The sequence below is a fragment of the Hypanus sabinus genome, chromosome 5 (genome assembly GCF_030144855.1).
Source record: "Hypanus sabinus isolate sHypSab1 chromosome 5, sHypSab1.hap1, whole genome shotgun sequence".
Classification (NCBI taxonomy): domain Eukaryota; kingdom Metazoa; phylum Chordata; class Chondrichthyes; order Myliobatiformes; family Dasyatidae; genus Hypanus; species Hypanus sabinus.
This window is the reverse complement of record NC_082710.1, coordinates 155622524-155644194: the sequence shown is the minus strand read 5'-3', so window position 1 is coordinate 155644194 and position 21671 is coordinate 155622524. Positions and strand designations below refer to the sequence as shown.

General features: G+C 40.1%; 1 protein-coding gene across 3 annotated transcripts in view; it reads right to left on the bottom strand.

The window, feature by feature from the left end:
• The window catches only part of LOC132394487 (uncharacterized), a 56261-nt gene extending 35089 nt beyond the window's left edge, over positions 1–21172 (bottom strand). The window contains exons 1-3 of one of the 3 annotated variants that reach the window (XM_059970701.1): positions 21002–21172; positions 10806–11111; positions 538–795 (exon numbers count right to left, since the gene is read on the bottom strand). In XM_059970701.1, coding sequence (XP_059826684.1) covers positions 538–795; positions 10806–11111; positions 21002–21056 — 619 coding nt within the window. In that variant the 5' untranslated portion in view covers positions 21057–21172. The remainder of the gene's footprint in view (positions 1–537; positions 796–10805; positions 11112–21001) is intronic. The other 2 variants (XM_059970702.1, XM_059970703.1) reach the window with 2 other exon arrangements.
• Between the last annotated feature and the right edge of the window lie 499 nt (positions 21173–21671).

Genomic DNA, 21671 nt, shown 5'->3' with positions numbered 1-21671 from the left:
ACACTGTTTTCCATGAACCTCCACCTCCACTGTTGCCCTTTGTTTACCCTTATTCCAGTGGCCTCTCACCTCAGCTCTCAGCCAACACCGACCTCATGACGTCCGTCACCTCGCTCTGGTTCCCCACCTCCTTCCTTTTGCTTCATGGTCTACTATCCTGTCAAGATTTCTCCCTCTTCAGCCCTTTGCTGCTACCACCTCTCAGCTTGCCTCTGACATCATTCCCTTTCATCCCTCTTCTCATATTTCCTGCCAGTTCATCATCCTCCCCATCCCTCTACCTTTATATTCTGGATTGTGCCTCCTTCATTTCCAGTTCATTTCCTTCATATAGTCTGAACTCCTGAGTTGTTCCAGCACCTTGTGTGTGTTGCTCATGTAGTAAATCTAATTAAATTGCCCTAAGCAACAGAATTGGGCATCATCTTGCACAATCCCTGTGCTATTGGCAATCTTTGCTACTGTTTGATTAACACAGTCTGCATTCCAAAGTCCACAACATATACTTTTATGATATTGTCTATAAATTAAGCTTACCTGGGGGATTTAAGGTGTAATCTGCCTGCGCAGAGCTGACAGGGTTGGAGGCAACACAGGTGTACGTTCCACATTCACCTGTCAAGTCAGTCAAGATGACGAGGCTTCTGTTTTCATTAATTAGCCAGTGACGCTGGGAGATTTCTCTTCCATTTCTGAGCCATTCATATTTCTGTGGATGTCCTTTAACCTCACAGGCAAGTTGGATGGAGTAACTGGGGCCACTGTAGCTCCTTATCAAAGCTTTTGAAAGCTTTTCTAAAGGGAAATATACTGATTAATAAACTATTATATTTCATGTAAAACACCATTCCCTTCTCTCAAGTACTCCATCTCCACTTCATCTGCTCTCAGGATGAAGCTTTTCATTCTAGAACGGAGATGTCCTCCTTTTTCAAAGAAAGGGGTTTCCGTTCCTCCAGCATCAATGCTGTATCCCTTCCATTTAACAACCGACTGCTCTTACCCCATCCTCCTGCCACCCTACCAGGGATAGGGTTCCTCTTGTCCTCACCTACCACCCCAACAGCCTCCACATCCAACACATAATTCTCTTAAACTTCCACCACCTCCAGCAGGATCCCACCACCAAAACCATCTTTCCATCACCCCCCCCCCCCCACTTTCTGCTTTCCACAGTGATTGCTCCCTGTGCAACTCCCTTGTGCATTCGTCCCTCCCCACTGATCGCCTCCTGGCAATTATCCTTGCAAACGGAACAAGTGCTACATCTGTCCCTATGCCTCCTCCCTAATGACCATTCAGGGCCCTAAACAGACCTTCCAGGTGAGGCACACTTCACCTGAGTCTGTTGGGATCATACACTGTGTCTGGTGCTGCTGGTGTGGCCTTCTGTATTTCAATGAGATCCAACGTAGATTGGGAGACCGCTTCACCAAGCAACCTATGCTCCAGCCACCAGAACAGGCGGGATCTCCCAGTGGCCATCCATTATAATTGCACTTCCCATTCCCATTCCGATGAATCTTCACTTAAGTTGGAGGAACAACACTTTATATTCCGCTTGGATAGCTTCAAACCTGATGGCATGAACATTGATTACTTAAACTTCCGGTAATGCTCCCCAACCCTCTCGCTCCCACCTCATCTCCTTGCCCACCCATCGCCTCCATCTGGTGCTCCTTACTGTTTTTTCTTCCATGACCTTCTGTCTCTGTCACCAATCAAATTCCCAGCTCTTTGCTTCACCTATCGCCTGGTGTTTCTCTCTCCTCTCCCCCCTTCTTTTCAAACCTACTCCTCAGCTTTCTTTTCTCCTTTTTTTCCATAGATGCTGCCTGGCCTGCTGAGTTCCTCCAGCATTTTTTGTGCGTTGCTTGGATTTCCAGCATCTGCGGATTTTTTTTTGTTTATAATATTTCATCCTTTTTAAATTAGACCTCATTGGTCGAGATATGAACAAATAAATGCATTTTACAGTATGATTGTGGATCAACAGAATACTGTAAACCAAAAACAGATCGGATGACTAGACAGTTTGAAACTAGCGCCAGTGCTTTAGAGATGTAATTTGAACACTTTTCCACACAAAGAATATTTAAACTTTTCTTCCACAAAAGGCCAATGATATCAGTTCAAATGTTGTTTGAGTTTGTGAATTTACTGCTCGAAATTTGCTGCTGCCAACTACACATTACCAGCAGGGGGCCCTCTAGCAGGCAGAGAGCCGAGATACCAGTAAGTGTATTGATAAACTCCTTTTATGGAATGGCAGACAAGGCTATTTTTCAGTTTGAAGTCCTCAGTCCATGGGCTCCTCAATCCACAGGAATAATGACTGGGGAAAGGAGAGACTGTTATCGTGACAATCCTGGGTTTGGCTGTCAATGGCTTTGTGATTGAACCAACATTTTCATGATAGATCTCTCTTATGGGTACACCTGAAAACCTGCATGCAGGGGAGATACTACCAGGTTCCAATGAAGGACAGGGGATTTCTACCTACTAGTGACAAATCTTTGAAGAAATTAATTCCTCATCTCCAAAAAGGATTTTCTGCCTTAAATACCCAGTCAGTCCCAAAAGGTTAGAGAGAAATGGTACAAAATATTTAATAGGAGGGATCAGATGTTTGACCTTCAAACCTGTTTTGCTGTTAATACAATTGTGGTTGAATTGCTATTTTAAACGCTGTTGTTTTAACCATACCCCTGCTGGGTGTATTTTGAGTGTCCAGAAATCTATCATAGCTTTCTTGAATAAATTCAGTGACAGCTGCAGAGTGAAATTTCACAGGGAACCAGCAATGGCTGCGTCCCATGAGTGTAAAAACTCACAACTTTTAATATCTTACCCCATATACCAAAGCTATAGCATCTGGTTCCAGACTCCCAACAAGGGGAAACATATCCCTGTGGTCAGTGTTTCTTGCTCTCAGAATTTTGTTTCAAGTTCAAGTTTAGTGTCTTCTGACTGTACATATATACAACATTCCTCCAGACCACAGTGCACCCATAATACAGTGATCCCCAACCAGTGGGCTGCAGAACGCTACTGAGCCATGAGGAAACAATACAATATGGCGATATGAAATGATAGGAGTCAGCTGCACCATTCCTCATTCCCCATCATGCCCACTGTTGGAGCTTGAACACACGCGAGGTCATTACACACACATCATCCATGTCAGCGCGAAAAGAAGATCAGCTCCTTGAGCTTGCAAATGACGGTGGGCTGACAAGTATATTTGACATGACATCTCTGCCGCCATTCTGGATCAAAGTCAAGGCTGAATATCCTGAGATAGCCACAAAAGCACTGAAAATGTTGCTTCCATTTCCAACATTATATCTCTGTGAAGTGGGTTTTCTGCAATGAATTCAACAAAAACTAAATTGCGGAATAGACTGGACGTATAAGGAATCCCCTTTGAGTATCACTGTCTCCCATCACCCTTGGATGGGAACATCTTGTTGCAGGGAAACAAGCCCAGGGCTCCCACTGATTCTGCAATATTGGTGTATTGCAAAGATTTTATATGTTCATAAGAGGAAAATATGCGCTGTGTGTTTAATATTTTATTTGTTAGATAAATCCTTTTAGAAAAAAAAATTGAGTGTATTAGCCACATATAAGTGACTTATAGTTGACTTGTCACCTATATTCCGGTCGTGATTAACACTGCCCCCCCCCGGCCGTTCCGCAAAAATATTGTCAACATTAAAACCGGTCCGCGGTACAAAAAAGGTTGGGGATCCCTGCCTTAATACATAATGTATATCACACATATGAAACAATATTACCATGAATAATAAACTGTCATTCAAAAATACATACAGATAAACTGTACAATGAAACAGTTCACTGTCCTTGTGATGAGACCTTGGTGGCAGCCGGGTATTCATTAGATTTAGAGTTAGGGTTAATCTCACAGCCTGAGTGAAGAACCTGTTACCCTATCTGGTCATCCTAGTCCTGATACACCTCTAACTCCTTGCTGATGATAGTGGGTCAAAGAGATTGTGTGACGGGTGGTAGGGTTCTCAACAATACTTCGGGTGCCCTGTCTACAACGCTCCCAGTAAAAGTCACAAATAGGGGAGAGGGAGTCTGCGATAATTCTCTCTGCGCTTTTTCCCATCTTCAGTAGGGTATTGCAGTCTGATGCCTTGCAGTTTCTGTACCATAAAATGATGCAGCCAGACTGGAGAGTCGATGGTACTCTGAAACAAAGTTCTTTGGATAGGGACAGCTCAATCTCTTCAGAAAGTGCAGATGCTACTGTGCCTTTTTCTTTTAATTTTACATATATTTCACATATACAAATAAACAATAATATAGTGAAACATGTCCTTATATTTTTCACCAAAGGAAAAGAGATACAACATTTCACATACTTAAAAAATAAAAACACATCAGAGAAAAAAACCGTAGAAGCACTCAACAGCACACAGCTTTTTCAAAATGACTGTGCACCTTGACATCCAAGAAATTCCAATAAAGGTTTCCACACATTTTCAAATTCTCCTGCCCTTCCCCTGGTTATGTAAGTCAGTCTCTCCAATGCAATACAAGATGCCATCTCCTTCACACATACATGTATCGAAGGTATATCCATTTTTCTCCAAGCTATCTTCCTTCTGGCCTGCAGGAGTCGAAAGTCAATTAGAGTTGACTGTTTTGGACTGACAGTAAAATTCTTTGGATATATACCTAGTATACACATTTGTGCTCGGTGAGGAACCTTCAGTCCAACAATCTCAGACATAATCTGAATTACTGTTTTCCAGTATTTTAAAAAATTTTGGACAGTCCCCTACACAATGAAACAGAGTACCGTTTTCTTCCAAACATTTAACACAAGTGTCCAGGATTTCAGGGGACCAATGATTCTGCTTGACTGGGGTAATGCATTAACCATTTGTATTATAATAGCTTCATTCTTGTATTAATTGATTGTTTTTGGGCTTTGAAGGATGCCATTTCCCACTCAGTTTCTTGTATGTCCTCTTGAACATCCAGTCTCCATGCCTCCAGCCTGTCAATGGTGGACTCCTCATCATATGACATCAAAGCTGTACAGAATAAAGAAATCTGACTCCTCCCCTTTAGGTTTAGAAGTGTAAGATTTTCAAGATGTGATAGTGGTGGTTCAGATATTAAATGCTTATATTTTGATAGAATGAAATGTTTTCCGTTGCAAATATTTTATGAAGTGTGTTTTTAGGAATATGGTATGTCTGACACAATTGATCAAATGTAATAAGATTACCATTCATATAAAGGTCCTCTATTTTCTGCACACCTTTGTCTGCCCAGATTCTGAAAGCACTATCTGCTCTTCCTGCCCTGATGTATTGCCCCATATTGGGGCGAAGCAAGAGATAGGAGTATCTTTAATATGCTGATGTGCTTTATACTAGATGTCAATAGTACTTTTCAGGAAGGGGTTCTCGGTTGTTTTCAGATTTCTTGGGTCTGCAGAGTTTAGATAGAACTTTAACGGGAGGTTTGGTACTGATGCCTGTTCAATATTCACCCAGGCTTGAAGGGCCTCCATTGAGAAATAAAACATTGCAGAACGTAACTGAGCAGACCAATAATACCATTTTACATTCAAAAGCCATAGCTCTCCCCTTTCATAAGGCAAGTATAACAGCCTAAGTCTCAGTCTAGATTTTTTTTATTATTCCAAATGAATGTACTAAAAATACTATTAAGCTTATCAAAAATGATTTTGGTAGTGGCAGGGGAAGTGATTGAAAAAGATATAGAAATGTTGGTAATATATTCATTTTGATCATGTTTATATGGCCAATCATTGATATGGGCATTGTTATCCATCGATCCAACATCTCCATCACTTTGCCCACGAGTGGGTCATAGTTTGTTGGGACAATTGTTTTAATTTCAAGGATAATTTTGACACCAAGGTAGGTAAATCCTTCCTTTGCATTTATAAATGGGGTTTTTATGACTGGTTTCAATCTTTCTTCTTGTTCAAAAATAGTATTGATGATTTTGAGCTGTTAATGTTATAACCAGAGAACTGCCCAAACTATTCAATCTGTTGCATTAAATTTGGCATACTGATGGATAAATTTGTTTTAGAAAAAGAATCACGTCATCAGCATAAGGATATTCTCCCAGCTGGATGCCCGACAGGCCTGTCTGTGTTCTTATTGCCATAGCCAGGGGTTCTATGGCCAGTAGAAACAACATTGATGACAAAGGTCATCCCTGGTGAGTAGATCGCTCCACGATGACAGGTTTAGAAACTATACTATTTGTTGAGACACTGGCTATTGGGTTTGTATATAAAATCTGAATCCAGTGACAATACTGCTGTATCTTCAGTGTCAAATTTTTCATGAATTATGTTAAGAACTCTTCTAATATTATGGAATCCTTGGCATTTTTGCACAAAGCCATTCTGATCATTATAAATTAGATGTGGGATATAAGGATCCAGTCTTCTTGCTAAAGCTTTATGAAGTATTTTTGTGTCTGATCCAATTAGACTTACTGGTCTAAAAGAGGAACATTCTGTACGCAGTTTACCTGGTTTCAAGATCAGCGTTATCATTGCCAGCCTTAAAGAAGGTGGGAGAGGTCCAATCCGATAAGATTCAACATATATATTTAAGAGTGGGACCAGTAATTTTTTTCTTAATGTTTTGGAGAATTCAATTGGTAGGCCGTGAGGTCCTGGCACTTTACCACTATTAATATATTGGACAGCCTGTGATAACTCTTCAATTGTTAAACCTCTATCTAACTCCTTTTTTGCACCTTCTGTCAGTGTCTGGAATTGAAACTGATCAGGAAATATGTGCTGTTCTTCTGAGGCTTCGTGGCATTCTGATCTATATAAATGTTCATAAAATTCTCTAAAACTGTTTTTAATTTCCAATGGGTCTATTAGGCTTCCTGAAGAGGTTATTATACTGTTAATTGCTCTATCAGACTGTATTTTTTTTAAAATCCTACATGCCAAGAGCTTCCCAGCTTTTTCTCCTTGATCGTAATAAGACTGCTTCAGCCACATTAAACTTTTTGTATCTTTATCAGTAGATAATTTATTATATTTGGCTCTCAAAAGTAGATCTCTTTCATTTAGTTCTATCTCTAAAGATTTAATTTGCTTTTCCAAAGTTTCCATCTCTATTTTTTTGTTGCCTGGCCTTAGAATTTGTATAACTAATGACTTCTCCTCGCATATAGGCCCATCTCGTGCTGGCACTAGTTTGATCTGTATTTAACTCAAAAATAACAATCTATTTTAGCTCCCACAAATTTAACAAAGTCTGGGTTTTGTAGCCAACTCGCCTGAAATTGCCAGTTAGCAGGACTGTGAATGAACTTCTCTATATGAATACTGAATGATATAGCAGTATGGTCGCTTGTTACTATGCTATCATACTAGCAACATTTAATCTTTGATAAGAGCTCTCTTGAGACAAGAAAATAATCAATACAAGAGCGAGATTTACATGTACTTGAATGACAAGTGTATTCAATTTTGCCAGGGCTTTGTTCTCTCCATACTTCAACCAAAATTATATCCACAATGTATTGTTTCAGTAATTTTTTTAGATTGTGCCTTATAGGTATCACAGCCTGTAGAGTGATCTATTGCTGGGTTTAAAGTGCAATTAAAGTCTCCAATGATATAAAAGCCTCAAAGTGGACACAATAAGGAGGAAATCTTCAAAAAATTTAGGGTTGTCCTCATCTGGGCCATATATACTGACTAGGTTTAATGAAAAAGAGAGGATATTACCTTGCACAATAACATACCTTCCGGCTGTGTCTTGGATTGTTTTCATAATTTGTAATGGTATTGTTCTATGAATAAGTACACCTCTAGTTGTTGTATGTTGCACATCTTACTTGGCCAGGCCATCTATTCCATACCAGTTTTATATCTGAAACTGTCAGATGGGTTTCTTGAAGAAAAATTATTTTCGACTTAAACTGTTTGATCCCATTTATAACCCGTTTCAATTTGGTTAACTTCTTTAGTTCCATAACATTCCAGCTCGTGCCTTTTATATTAAAGATATTCTGAGTGCTTGTCTGTTCAATTATACCAGGAAAAGGAGTAAGAAATATTGCTGCTGTGTTGGGTGCATGACATACATAAAGAAAAAACAACACATACAGACATTTGAACTCTTGAATTCCCCCTCCCTTACTCGAAACAAAACTATAGGCCTTGTGCTGATCCTCTCTATGGAGGAACAGCTAAACTATTCGAGCCTAACTGCATAGGCAACTAGTGCTGTCCATCAACCACAAAGCTTATCATATCTTAGAACATTATATAATCAACCCACTTAGCATAAAAACTAAAATCAAAGTATCCACTGAACTGTGTGCCAGTATTGCCTATTATAGATGTTCATTCAGGTCCATGGAGTCCCATCTCAATAGAATTAAGGTTTCAAACAAAAATGTTATAAATAATAAAAATAGGGAAAATAAAGCTATTCTGGTGGCATAAGCAACCTCTTAATACAGTATCTTTTCAAGAAAAGAATAAAAGAGGCTAAAGTGGCAGTTCTAGTAAAAGATAAATAAAGGAAGAAAAAATGTCTTCTGGGACTCGTAGGCTTTTTCCTTTTAAACAGTCAGTATCAGCTGATTCTTATGGGTATAGAAGTAAACAAATCTCACTTCTGCCTTAATCAGACCCCTCAGGCATGTCCTCGATGGAAATCTTCTGCCTCTTTTGGTGATGAAAACAGGTGTATTTTCCCATTATTGAGGGCCTTCATCTTACATGGATTATGTTGAAATCCGTGGAAAGCTCCTCTCTCGATGACAGTGTTGAACTCATTTCGCTGTCACATGGTCTCAGCTGAGAGGTCTTGAGCAAAAAGTTTGTTTCCCTCATAAGTTATATTACACCGTTTAGTGGAGCAGAAAATAAACTCCCGATCTTGAAATTTCAGAAACTGAATGAGAACCGCTCTGTTCTGGTTTGGATTCGACAGTGCGAGAGTTCAGTGAACTCTTCTGGAATGAAGGATCTGTCGGTGTCCAGCTCCAGCCAGCGCGATAACATGTTTTGCATGAATTTCAGCAGTGGTTGGTCTCCTGCAGTGCCCTCCCAGAGGCCGAACAACCGCAAGTTTTTCCTTCAACTCCGATTGTCCAGGTCCTCAGTCTTGGATTCCAGGTAGGCGATTCGTTTCATGCTGTTGGGTAGTTCAGCCTTGTTCTTTTCCATGTGCTCCTCTGCCGCCATTATTCAGCTATCAGCCTCTACCATCTGCACGATATTAGAAACAACATTTCCTTTCACCCCCGACATATTGTTTTCCAAGGCAACGACAGAACTGGTCACCTTACCCAGGCGGTCACCTGTACTGTCCAGTTAGGATCCAAATCCTCCAAACTCAGAGCAAAGTAACTTTAGTTCAGATAGCACCACCGTTAGCTTTGCCATGTTACTAGTAGCCTCCTTGTCATGCTCTGTCGATGGCGTGTTGATTTACGGTTTTTGGAAGCCGCGTCTTCAGGTGAAGATATCACAGTCCTTGATTGTAGCAATTTTTGACATAGTCCGAGTTCAGTTGGTATTGTTAACTTAGGGTTTTAAAGTTGTTTAGGTAAGGTTGTACGGAACTTCCACATTAAGCTGCCATCTTGGTTCATGGCTCCATAGCGCCCCTAATGGCAGGATAATCGCTGCTGTGCCTTCTTGACTGTTACTCGGCGGGGTTTACTCGTCTGCACTAAACAGAAGCCGTGGCTGCGACTAATGTTGTGATGAGGCCACAATTAGATTTGGGGAACAACACCTTATATTCCTTTTAGGTAGCCTCCAACCTGATGGCATGAACATACATTTCTCAAACTTTGGTAATGCCTCCCAACTCTTCTCCCCACACCTTTCTCTTCTCTCACCTCACCTCTTTGATAGCCAATTGCCTCCCTCTGGTGCTCCTTCCCCCTTTTTCTTTCTTCCATGGCCTTCTGTCTCTTTCACCAACTTCCCAGCTCTTTACTTCATCCCTCCCCCTCCAAGTTTCACCTGTCGCCTGGTGTTTCTCCCTCCCCTTGCAAACTTTTCAAATCTACTCCTCAGCTTGTTTTCCTCCCATCCTGACAGAATTTCAGACCAAAACATCAACTGTTGTTTTTCCATAGATGCTGCCTGGCCTACTGAGTTCCTCCAGCAATTTGTTTGTGTTGCTTGGATTTACAGCATCTGTAGATTTTCTTTTAGAAACATAGAAAACCTGCAGCACAATACAGGCCCTTTCTCCCACAATGCTGTGCCCAACATGTCCCTACCTTAGAAATTCCCAGGCTTACACATAGCCCTCTATTTTTCTAAGCTCCATGTACCTATCCAAAAGTCTCCTTAAAATACCCTATCGTATCCGCCTCCACCACCATTGCCGGCAGCCCATTCTACACACTCACCACTCTCTGCGCACAAACCTTACCCCTGACATCTCCTCAGTAACTGCTCCCCAGCACCTTAAACCTGTGTCCCCTTGTGGCAATCATTTCAGCCCTGGGAAAAAAAAGACCCTGTGTCTGGGTTCATCTCACCAGGACAGAAATAGATGGTAGATCACAATTCCATAGCAACTTCTCAGCAGGGAGAGTATATATGCAAATACAATAGAGGCCGACTGAACAGCTACTCTTTACTAACGTTAATCTTCTGGGTGAAGAAACTAATTCACAATGGAATCAATAATCACAAACCCTGTGTGTACAGTTCTTGAGCAAATGAGTAAATAATTCAACAGCTTCAGCATTTTCAAGATACACAAACGAATACTTACCAAAGAGAAGCAATTGTATCGTTTTTGTTCTTCTTCCATCTATAAAAAAATTATAAAAGCCTTGATCCTCAGGTTTTGTCCTGTCTACCAACAGACAGCCGGTAGAAACGTTAAACTGTAAACGGGATCCGAATTGTTCATTTGGTTCCTCCACAGTTTTATCTGGAAGGTAATCCAAAATAATAACAGGGCTTTTGTTGCTGCCGGTGAAGGTCCATAAAATTTCACTCCCGCTGAGATCACTTTGGTGTTCGGGATCCAGGAAAACCGACGAACCAATGGTCCCAATTACTACTTTCTGTTTCTCTAATTTGGATTGAAAAAAGAAAAAAAACATTCTTTGAACTCTAGTGGTAAAACTCTGATTATTCAGTAGCATAACTGAGGTACAATCACAAAATATTATATCAACAGACATTTATAGAATGCCATCCTAGAGTTTTGGAACTTGGCCTTGTGGAACCAGAATTTTCATCAGTAGTGTCAATCAAGTGAATGGGTTCATGCGCATCACAAAGTAGTACAGCCAGGACCCATGACAACAAATGAAACAACTCTGTCCTCCGTCTGGCGCCACCTCCAGCCGAATGTTAATTTGTCCTTTTTTGTGTCTGACTAAAAAACTTATATAAATTACCTCAGATATACTTAACAGTGGGAACTGAAAGCTATAACAACTGTAAACATATTTTTATTATATGTAGTTGCCGTAGTCAACACTGCTGATGAGCTGCAGTGTACGAGTCACATCAACACGTCCAAGGGGTTCGGTCTGCCCAAGGCCACAGTGGAGAGTGTCTGACTTTTTTGTCCTTGTTTCAAGCCCCTAAAGAAATGCTGAAAAGAAAGACTATATTTAACCATGAATGGGCCAAAGAATTTGGATTTATTGCTAAAAGCAGAAAAGATGCCTTTAATGTGTTTTGTACACTATGCCGTTGTGATGTGGAGATTGGCAGGAAGGGGAAAAGTGCAGTTGAACGACATGCTACCACAGATAAACATAAGTTAACATTCGTACTGCTGGTACGTCATCGTTATCATTTTTCTCCCCAGCTCATTCAACTCAAGATGACAAAATCTTGGCTGCAGAACTGAGTAAAGTGTATCATACTGTGAAGCATCATCAGTCATACAGAAGTGTTGATTGTGGAGTAAAAGTTGACAAAGAAATATACAGTGACTCAGTCACAGTGAAAGGTGTAACATGTGGGAAAACTAAATCTGTATGAAAATATTCTAGCACCGTATTCTGTACAAAAGTATGTGGAGTATAATCAAAGAACATGGCTGGCATTTTTCAGTAGCAACTGATGGCTCAAACAAAGGTGCAACAGTGTTTCCCAATACTTCTGAGATACAGGAGTCCTCCGCCTTACAGCACTTCGCTTTTACAAAAGACCTACGTTAGTGACCTGTTTTCGCATTACAAAGAGAATTTTCATTTTTACTAAAAATTTTCCCATATAAATTAATGGTTCTTTGCTTTACGCCATTTTGGCTTAAGAAAGGTTTCATAGGAACGTTCTACCTTTGTAAGGGGGGGGGGGGGAACACACCTGTATTTTCATTTTGCGAAGTGAGTGCAATATGGGTTACTTGACTTTTACAGCGATAACAATGAATCATCAGAGGATATTACAAATCAGCTACTGGTTAAACTAGAGACATTAGGTCTGGATCTGAATAAAGTGCCTACATACACTGCTGACCATGCAAGTGTAAACTATAGAAAACACAACAGTGTTGACCAAAATGGTTCAAAAAAACATTATTGCAGCAAATTGTCTGGCCCATATTTCCTACAATGCAACAAAATTTGCTACATGAAAACTGGAAATTGATGTTGAAAATATTGTGCTCAAAGTGTACAACCATTTCAGCATCTCAGCTAAAAGAACAGCTGAGTTAAAAGAATTCTGTGAATTTGTGGATGTTGATAATTGTAATTTGTTACTGCATGTTGTTACTAGCTGGTTCTCTTTTGACATCTATTGACAATACTTCAGTGCTGGGAAGTCCTAAAAAGTTATTTTCAGAGTCTAGGTGAGGAGGGGTGCCCCAAGGTACTATGGAAGTGCTTTGGAGATGAAGGAAATGCCTGTCAATCGTCAGAGATCTATTTCTTCTTCCTCAGTCACACTCTTAAATTGTTCTCAGACACTATTGAAGCACTAGAAGTCAAGTCATTCAGCATAATTTCAGTTTTTAAGCTAATGGCTGAACTGAAAAGCAAACTTGAGAGAAGAGTAAAGGACTGTATTTTTTTGTTTAGCCAGCTTACCCCTGATGTTTCTAAGAAATGTGAAGCAGACTTCATTGTACTTAAGTGACAGGTATGACTTCTCTAAAAACAGCTTTCTTTACAAAGTGCCAAAATTGAACCTAACAAGTGCCATACCTCTTGGAGAGTTCCATGATGCTGTGAAGGCTGTTGATATGGATGAAGTATATTAAGAGTATGGGATTGTGGAGGCAATTATCAATACTCCTGAGATGGTAGATAACCGTAGTGAATAATATTATCTCAAGCTGTTCAGTAAGTCTCAGGTCTCTTACAAACCTGAAGGTGAGTGCTTATATCTTCTCTATTCCACACAGCAATGCTCACACAGAATGAGTCTTTTCAATGACGACCTCAGTTTGGAGAAACAAGAGAAAGTGTCTGCAAGTGGACTCAGTCAAAGCAGAGCTCCAAATATGTAACAACTTCTCAGAAGAGTGCCCAGCCATGTACAAAAAACTCCTGGCCAACAGAAAACTCCTGGAGATGGCAAGTAAAGGGCAGAAATACAAAAAAACAGACATCCATATCTGGCAGTCCATGGTAAGTAGGCTACTTCCTTTAGTTTGTGAAGTTACTTTGGTTAGCATATCTGCTTCATCAGGAGGAAAAATGAATATTCATTTCTTTCAGTTCTTTATACTGTATGAATGTACGTAGTATGCAGGATGGTGAATCATTGAATAGGAAAAAGGGCTCTGGCAGAAGAACACTGATTAATGATAAAATAGCTCGGTTTTTGCTGGATTTATAGAGACAAAAAAAGCATAGTCAGAATTTTTCATTTAATAAAATAACTAAAGTGATCATATGTTTGCACTTGTTGTTTTTCCAATAGTTTAAATTTTATAAAAAATATTTTTGAAAGGCACTGTATATATGGTAACCTAAAATTCCCAAAATTTTTTAAAATAAATCTCACTAGCCAGTGGTGAATGGCAAGGTATAAACTTAGAAATAAGCAGGACATTTTATTGTCAACTGAGGGAACAACCAGACCCTCGAATTTCATTCAGATGGCGGCCGACTCTGGGAAGGGGGTGGGGGGGGGAGGCTTTCCGTCGAGACAGTCATGATGGCCATTCGGGAAAGCACGGTAGAACTATCAACACAAATCGACACTAAAATGATTAACATCCAATCCTCGCTAATTAAAATAGAAACTGTGTAATCAAGAATAGCTGACCGAGTTAAGGAAATGGAGGGGCGTGTATCTGCCAATGAAGACAACATAATAGACGTCACCACGCCCTTCGAGAAATTGGAGAAAGAGGTGCAATTGTTTAAAGACAAGGTGGACAACCTGGAAAACAGGAGTATGCGGAACAATATTCGGATACTGAATCTCCCTGAGAAAGATGAAGGTCGCGACGCAGCTGGAGATTTGGAACAAATCCTATCAGAAATTTTTGGTGTCGAAAACTTTCCTACCCCATAACATGTGAAAGAGTAAACTGCCTGGGAAAATTCCCCAAGGGTGGTGACAACTCACGGAAACCAAGACTTACTATCACAAAGTTCCTCAATTTTAAGAACAAGTAAGGAGATTGTGTGTTTGGCCAGCCAAAAAGGAGTGATTCACTATGAAAGTAACAGGATTTACATATTTCCCGACTGTAGTCAGAGAGTACAATGCCTTAAGGACACCTTCAAAGAGGTTAAGAAGACCCTACGGGAAAGGGGCATTGATTATTCCCTGCACTATCCAGCTAAGTTTTGGATTATGCATAAGGGAGTCACCAAGTGGCTTGTTACTCATGATGCAGTAATGGAGTTTCTGAAAGTTACCAACAATAATGGCTGATAGTCCTCTTGCTCCGTGCACAACGGACGGATCACTGTGATGTTTAAGCACTCTCTACCTTGAGTGACTTTTACTTAAGTCATTATTGGATGTACTGCTGAGACTGATATGAGGACATGAGTAAGTTTCACAGTATGGACACATACCCACCTGGCTATTGTGGAAAATTGTCTCCTTAATTTTTGATGACATTTCATCTCACACTTGTGACTTGAGATGTTTTTGATTCGTGGTGTTCCTTTTACTAAACAGTTTTACATGTTGTAGTCTGAGTTCTGTTCAAGTTGCTTTGCCAGGCTTTGTGTGCATGGTCTTAGTCCTTGATTGTACTCGTTTAGAGGCTGTAGAACCTAGAATTCTTAATTAATGTGGTTTAATGCTCACTATATTTTTCTGTAACTGTTGAGAACCCTTGCCTATTTACAGAGAGTAGCCTACCCACCGGGTATGTTTAGCTTAGGGGGCGTTAACAGGTGGGTCTCATACGGGGATATGGTATGGCTCTGTTTCTTAATTACTCTCATTCTTACAGTTCTCACACTACCTTTATGCTCTGAGGTATCTATTATTTTTCTCTTGAAGGTACGACTAGTCAACTTAAAATAATCTCCTTGAATGCAAGGGGGAATTAATTCTCCAATTAAGAAGAAAAAAATTCTTACATATTTAAAGAGACATTCCACTGATATAGTGTTTATACAAGAGAGTCACCTTTCTGACAGAGAAGATATAAAGTTAAAAAGAGATTGGGTTGGACATGTTTACTATTCTTCATTTACCACAAGAAAGGGGAGTAGCTATACTCGTCAGTAAAAATGTGGGGTTTAACTTAGTATCAACAGAAAAAGACAAGAACGGTAGACTTCTTTTAGGTAATTGTGAACTAAATATGAACAGGGTCACACTGATTAATGTATATGGCCCCAACCATGACGATCCTGTTTGTTTTTAATGATTTGGTATTAAAACTTACAACAACTTTGGACCACTGTCTGGTTGGTGGTGACTTCAACCTGGTCTTAGACAGAGCAATGGATTGATCCACACCAAGATCTTTTATTCGTTCAAGGGCAGCGTTGGTCCTGGATCAGGGCACAAAGGATCTGGGGTTTTGCGATATTTGGCGTCAACTTAATCCAAATGTAAAGGACTTCTTCTTCTTTTCAAATATCCACGACTCCTATTCTAGAATTGATATGTTTTTAATATCCAAAAGTATGGTGTCCAGGGTTATTGAATGCTCCTACTTACCAGCTGTACTCGGACCATAATCCAATAAAGCAACACACACAAAATGCCGGTGGAACACAGCAGGCCACGCAGCATCTATAGGAAGCAGCACTGTAGACATTTCAGACTGAGACCCTTCGCCAGTCCTGATGTAGAGTCTTGGCCCAAAGTGCCGACTGTGCTTCCTCCTATAGATGCTGCCTGACCTGCTGTGTTCCACCAGAATTTTGTGTGTTGCTTGTATTTCCAGCATCTGCATATTTCCTCGTGTTTGACAATCCAATAAAGATGACTTGGAGGATGGATATCATCTTATAGTTGGAAATTTAAAACATACATGCTTAATGATCCCAAATTTCTCAGATTTATGAATAGCTATTGATTTATTTATGGAAACTAATTCAAATTCTTCTTCCTATGCTAACATATAGGAGGCTTTAAAAGCATGAGGGAACAAATCCTTTCATGTAGCATACACAAGAGAAGAAAGGAAAACTGTTGTATCTTGAGAGGAAGAGATTAGAAATCTTGAACGTGAACATGCTTTTACTAAAAGTGAAGAAATACTTAATACACTGACTACAAAGCAGATTCAATACAATAATTTACGTACAAATAAAGCTGAGGCAGATATAGCCAGAACGAACTATCATTATTACGAATTTGGAAACAAAGTTAGCAAGTTACTTGCCTGGCAAATAAAGAGACCGATAGATTTATCCAATCTGTTTGTTACGGATGATGGCAGATCCCTCATTAACCCACAGGACATAAATCAAGAATTCAGAAAGTTTTATGAAATGCTATATAGGACAGATCATGATATAGAAAATACCAAAGCAACACATTTCTTGGACCCATTAAATCTGCCTAAGTTAGATCCTAAGGATAAAGATTGTCTTGACTCTGATATATCTGAAGTAGAGGTTCTTGGCACTATGAAGTCTCTATAGAACAATAAAGCTCTGGAGCCAGATGGCTTTCCAATTGAATAGTTTAAAGCCTTTTCAGATAAGCTTTTAACCCCTTTAACAAATATGTCTAAGGAGGCACTGATTAATAAAACTCTGCCTAGTGCTCTGGAAGTGGCTACAATAATATTACTGCCAAAACCTGAGAAGGACCGTCAAAAATGTACTTCTTATCAGCCCCTTGGACTTTTGAATTCAGATTACAAAATTTTATCAAAATTAATTGCATTAAGAATAGATGACATTATCCCCAAAATCATTAATGCTGATCAGACAGGTTTTGTCAGAAACAATATGGATCTGATAATGTACGGAGACTTTTTCATATAATGGAAGAGGCTCATATGCAAAATGATTCCAAGTTGATAATGTCGATGGATGCAGAGAGGGCATTCGACAGAATAGAACCTACATTCCTTTTGCAAACTTTTAAAGCAATGAATTTTGGAGAGAGATTTATTCAATACATTGAAACATTTTTTGCTGGTCCTAAAGCTCAAATGCTAACTAATGGAGTCCTGTTGGGTACCTTCCAGCTATCCAGAGGAGTCTGCCAAGGTTGTCCAAGTGCTCTGCTGCTGTTCTTAGTAGCTACTGAGCTGCTGGCTATTGCTATTTGTTCTAATCCCACCATTACCGGCATTAAATTTGGCTCAAATGCACACAAACTAGCCCTTTATGCTGACAATCTCTTAGTCTTCCTGTCTGATCCAGTAAAGTCATTACCCTCCTACAATGTTTCCAACAATAGAGTGTTGCTTCTGGATATAAATTAAACCTTTGAAAAAGTGAGGTTATGTCTTTTAATATGCACGATAATAACATTAAGAACCTAGTCCAACCTTTGCAAAGGTGCTCAAATGGACTTAACTATTTAGGCATAGAAATTAGGAGATCCGCAGACAAAATCCTTAAATTACATCAAATTAGTGAATCGGGTTAAATTAGATCTACAAAAATGGAGGGAACTGCCATTATCTTTAATACGAAGAGTGAACTTAATTAAAATGAATATACTCCCCAAATTTCTATAGTTATTCCAATATGTCCCAATTAAATTTCCAAAAGTCTATTTAATGATTTAAACAAATCAATGTCCAGCTTTTTATGGAAAGGTAAAGTCCCTAGAGTCAAACTCTCAACCCTTCAGGCCCCTTACGCCAAGGGAGGATTAAATTTTAAAAGTTATTACCTTGCAGCTCAATTCCATTCAATATGGTGTTGGTTGTACTCTGAGAACAATGAGACTAGATGGTTTCCTATTGAACAACGTCAATTAAAAATGTTCCCTTAAAAGTTCCTTTTTTTAACATCTAAGAAAACTCTCTTAAATATTACCAAGAGCCCTATAATTTAAAATTCTTTTGCAGTATGGCAAGAAGCTTATGCAGTTATTGGTATAAATACCTCATTATTTTGGAAAACTCCTCTGCGGAATAACCCCAATATCCCCCACCAGATTGCAGATGCAATTCTAAAAAATTGGGCTAATAGTGGTATAAAAACAGTTGAAGATTTATATAGCCAAGATAACTTCACCAATTTTCAACAATTGTCTGGAAAATTTAATCTACCAAATCCAAATTTATTTAAATATTTTCAGATTAGACTCTGGGTCCATAACAGTTAAACAGGCTATCCACAAATTCCAATAGAGTCCCCATTTGAAAAGCACTTGCTTAGTAAAGCCCTGTACACTACAAAGGGTCTTATATCATCTACTTACATTATTTTAAAACAGTAACTTGCCTATCTATACTAAGAGTGATATTAAAAATAAGTGAGAATCAGATTAAACCACTGATGTTGATTGGTATAATATCCTTCAAAATGCATTAATTTCAACTAAACATAGACAAATACAGTTTAATATCTTTAACAGGACCTACTACACCCCACATAGACTGTACAAAATATACCATAACGCCTCTCCTAATTGTCAGAGATGTAAATCTTGTGACGGGGACTTACTTCATATGCTTTGGAATTGCTCCCATCTGGAAGACTTTTGGAAATACATTGTTAGAATAACCTCAGGTATTATAAATTGTTCTTAGGGTCTGGATTTTGGGAGATCTACAAGGTCTTAATGTGGACTACAATAAAAATACTTTACATTGCTTGCAGCTACTGCTGGGAAAAAGTGTATCCTACAAAACTGGAAATCTGAATTTCCTACCTCACACAGGCGGTGGTTAAACGAGTTAATATCCTGTAGTGAACCTGAAAAGATCTTGTTTAGTGTGAGGAGGAAACCAGCAACATATGAAAACATCTGGGGCTCCTTTTTGGCCTTATTCCCATCGTTACACCTCCTCGGCTACTGAAATAGTATGGATACCCGTCTTCCTGTATTCCTACTATCTGCTTAGTGTAGTAATATACACTTTATTAATACACATTAGGACATCATACCTTATTTGATCAAATTTTATTTTTGCTACTTATCCAGTTGTGAACCAGGAAGAATTTTTTTACCATACCAGGGTTATGGGTGGGGGGGGGGGGGGGGGGAGTATTTTGTCTGTTTTCTGGTTTGTTTTTTCTTATGTGCATCTGTTTATAAAAATGTTTTTGTTTGCTTCAATAAAAATAACTATATAAAAAGAACTGAAATAAATGAATATTCATTTTTACTCCTGCCGAATTCCTCAGGGGAGATTTGATAGAGATGTATAAAATTATAATGGGTATAGACAGAGTGAATGCATCAGGCTTTTTCCACTGAGGCGAGGAGAGAGAAAAAAAACAGGACGTGGGTTAAGGGTGAAGGGGCAAAAGTTTAAAGGGAACATTGGGGTGGGGGGAGCTTCTTCACACACAGAGTGGTGGGAGTGTGGAATGAGCTGCCAGATGAAGTGGTAAATGCAGGCTCACTTTTAACATTTAAGAAAAACTTGGACAAGTACATGGATGAGAGGTGTATGGAGGGATATGGTCCAGGTGCAGGTCAGTGGGACTAGGCAGGAAAATGGTTCGGCACAGCCAAGGACCAAAAGGCCTGTCTCTGTGCTGTAATGTTCTATGGTTCTAAATAGAGAGGAAGAAACAATACAAACAGTAACATTTCGCACTGGTGATCGGTACATTCAGAACTGTTAACTTTTATACAGTTACTTGCCAGCGCAGCACAGAACGGACCCGTCTCGCGGGCTCCTCCCAGCCCGGGCTTGCAGCGCCCGGGGCGACGCTGGAACGGCTTGGGAGGCTAAAATTGCTTCTGCCCTCTCCGCTTCTGCCAGTGCCTCGACCAGCAATGGTGGTGATGGTCAGGTGAACCTGCTGCCGAAGGTGCTCCGGTGTCACCTCCTTTACAAAAGCGTGGAGAGCAAGCTCTTCTTGGACCGCGGGAGCGAACTGGGCCGAGCACATTGGCGGAGATCTGCTGCAATCAGCCCAAGGCTTTCCTCCACACGGTTCAGCCCAGTTCTTCGTTCAGTGCTAACTCTAGACCCTCGCCGTAACGCTACTCCAGTGCTGCTACAAGGGGCCCGTTTTATTGCGATAAACAAAATAAAACAAAGCGGGTGTTCATTGTTCACATACAGACGGGGAGGTGATTATTACACACACGGTTGTTGTTCGTCCTTCGGAGTCGAAGACGACCACGGCTTCTGTCAGGTGGAGGGTTTGTGACTGTGGGTCTGGAGGTGACTGGTGAGACACACCCGGTTACAGTTCGGGTGACCTACAAGTGCATAACTTTATAACTTCAGCTAAAATGTAACAATAAATGTATTTGAACGTCCCACCATAATCCTCTGAACGCATTTTAAAACAAGAATAAATAGCGCTGGCCAGTTTCCACCACGAAGTAATAACAGAGCGCTTACAGTTAGACAAATTTGTCAATAGATACTGAGACAAGAATATATTTTCCAGCGTCCCGTGGTGGCTAGAATCTTACCTGCAGCTCCCAGCGACATCAGCAGGAAGAGAGAGAGAAAATAAGAGCAGAACATGTTAAGTTACCGACAAAGATGCAGATCGGCAATGATAAAAGCACTCTCCACTCCTTGATTTTTAACTGCGTGGTCATGTGGAAAGAGTGGGCGGGATTAGGAGTGAGGATTTTATTGGTTCTCTTCGCCTCACACCACAACGCCATCCCCTCATTTCGATTTCCGTTTTGGAGCCGTAATTCTCACAGGCGACGTTATGCAATTCAGGGTCCGCGGTGCCTCCCTCACCAAAGGTAAATATTTGATTGTAATCTGGTTTATATTTGTGGTGAACTACGTGTGCCTGTCTGGACATGCCCCTGCTGACTGCTCCTGTGGCTCCTCCCACAGGCCCCTGTATAAAGGCAATCTGAGGCCTGACGCTCGGCCTCAGTCTCCAGGTCATAGTATGATGGACACTCACTCCTGGTTCCTTCTTCCAGTCAATAAAAGCCGATATCTCGCCTTACGTCTCAGTGTGAGTTATTGATGGTGCATCAATATTTAATACACTTGAGAAAAGATACTATTTTTGGTAGCACGTGTGAAGTTATTACACTCGTTAAACAGCAATGGGAAAGTGATTTCAGTTCAGAGGCGTAGTTTATGCATTTTTAATTACGTTGAGCTACCCGC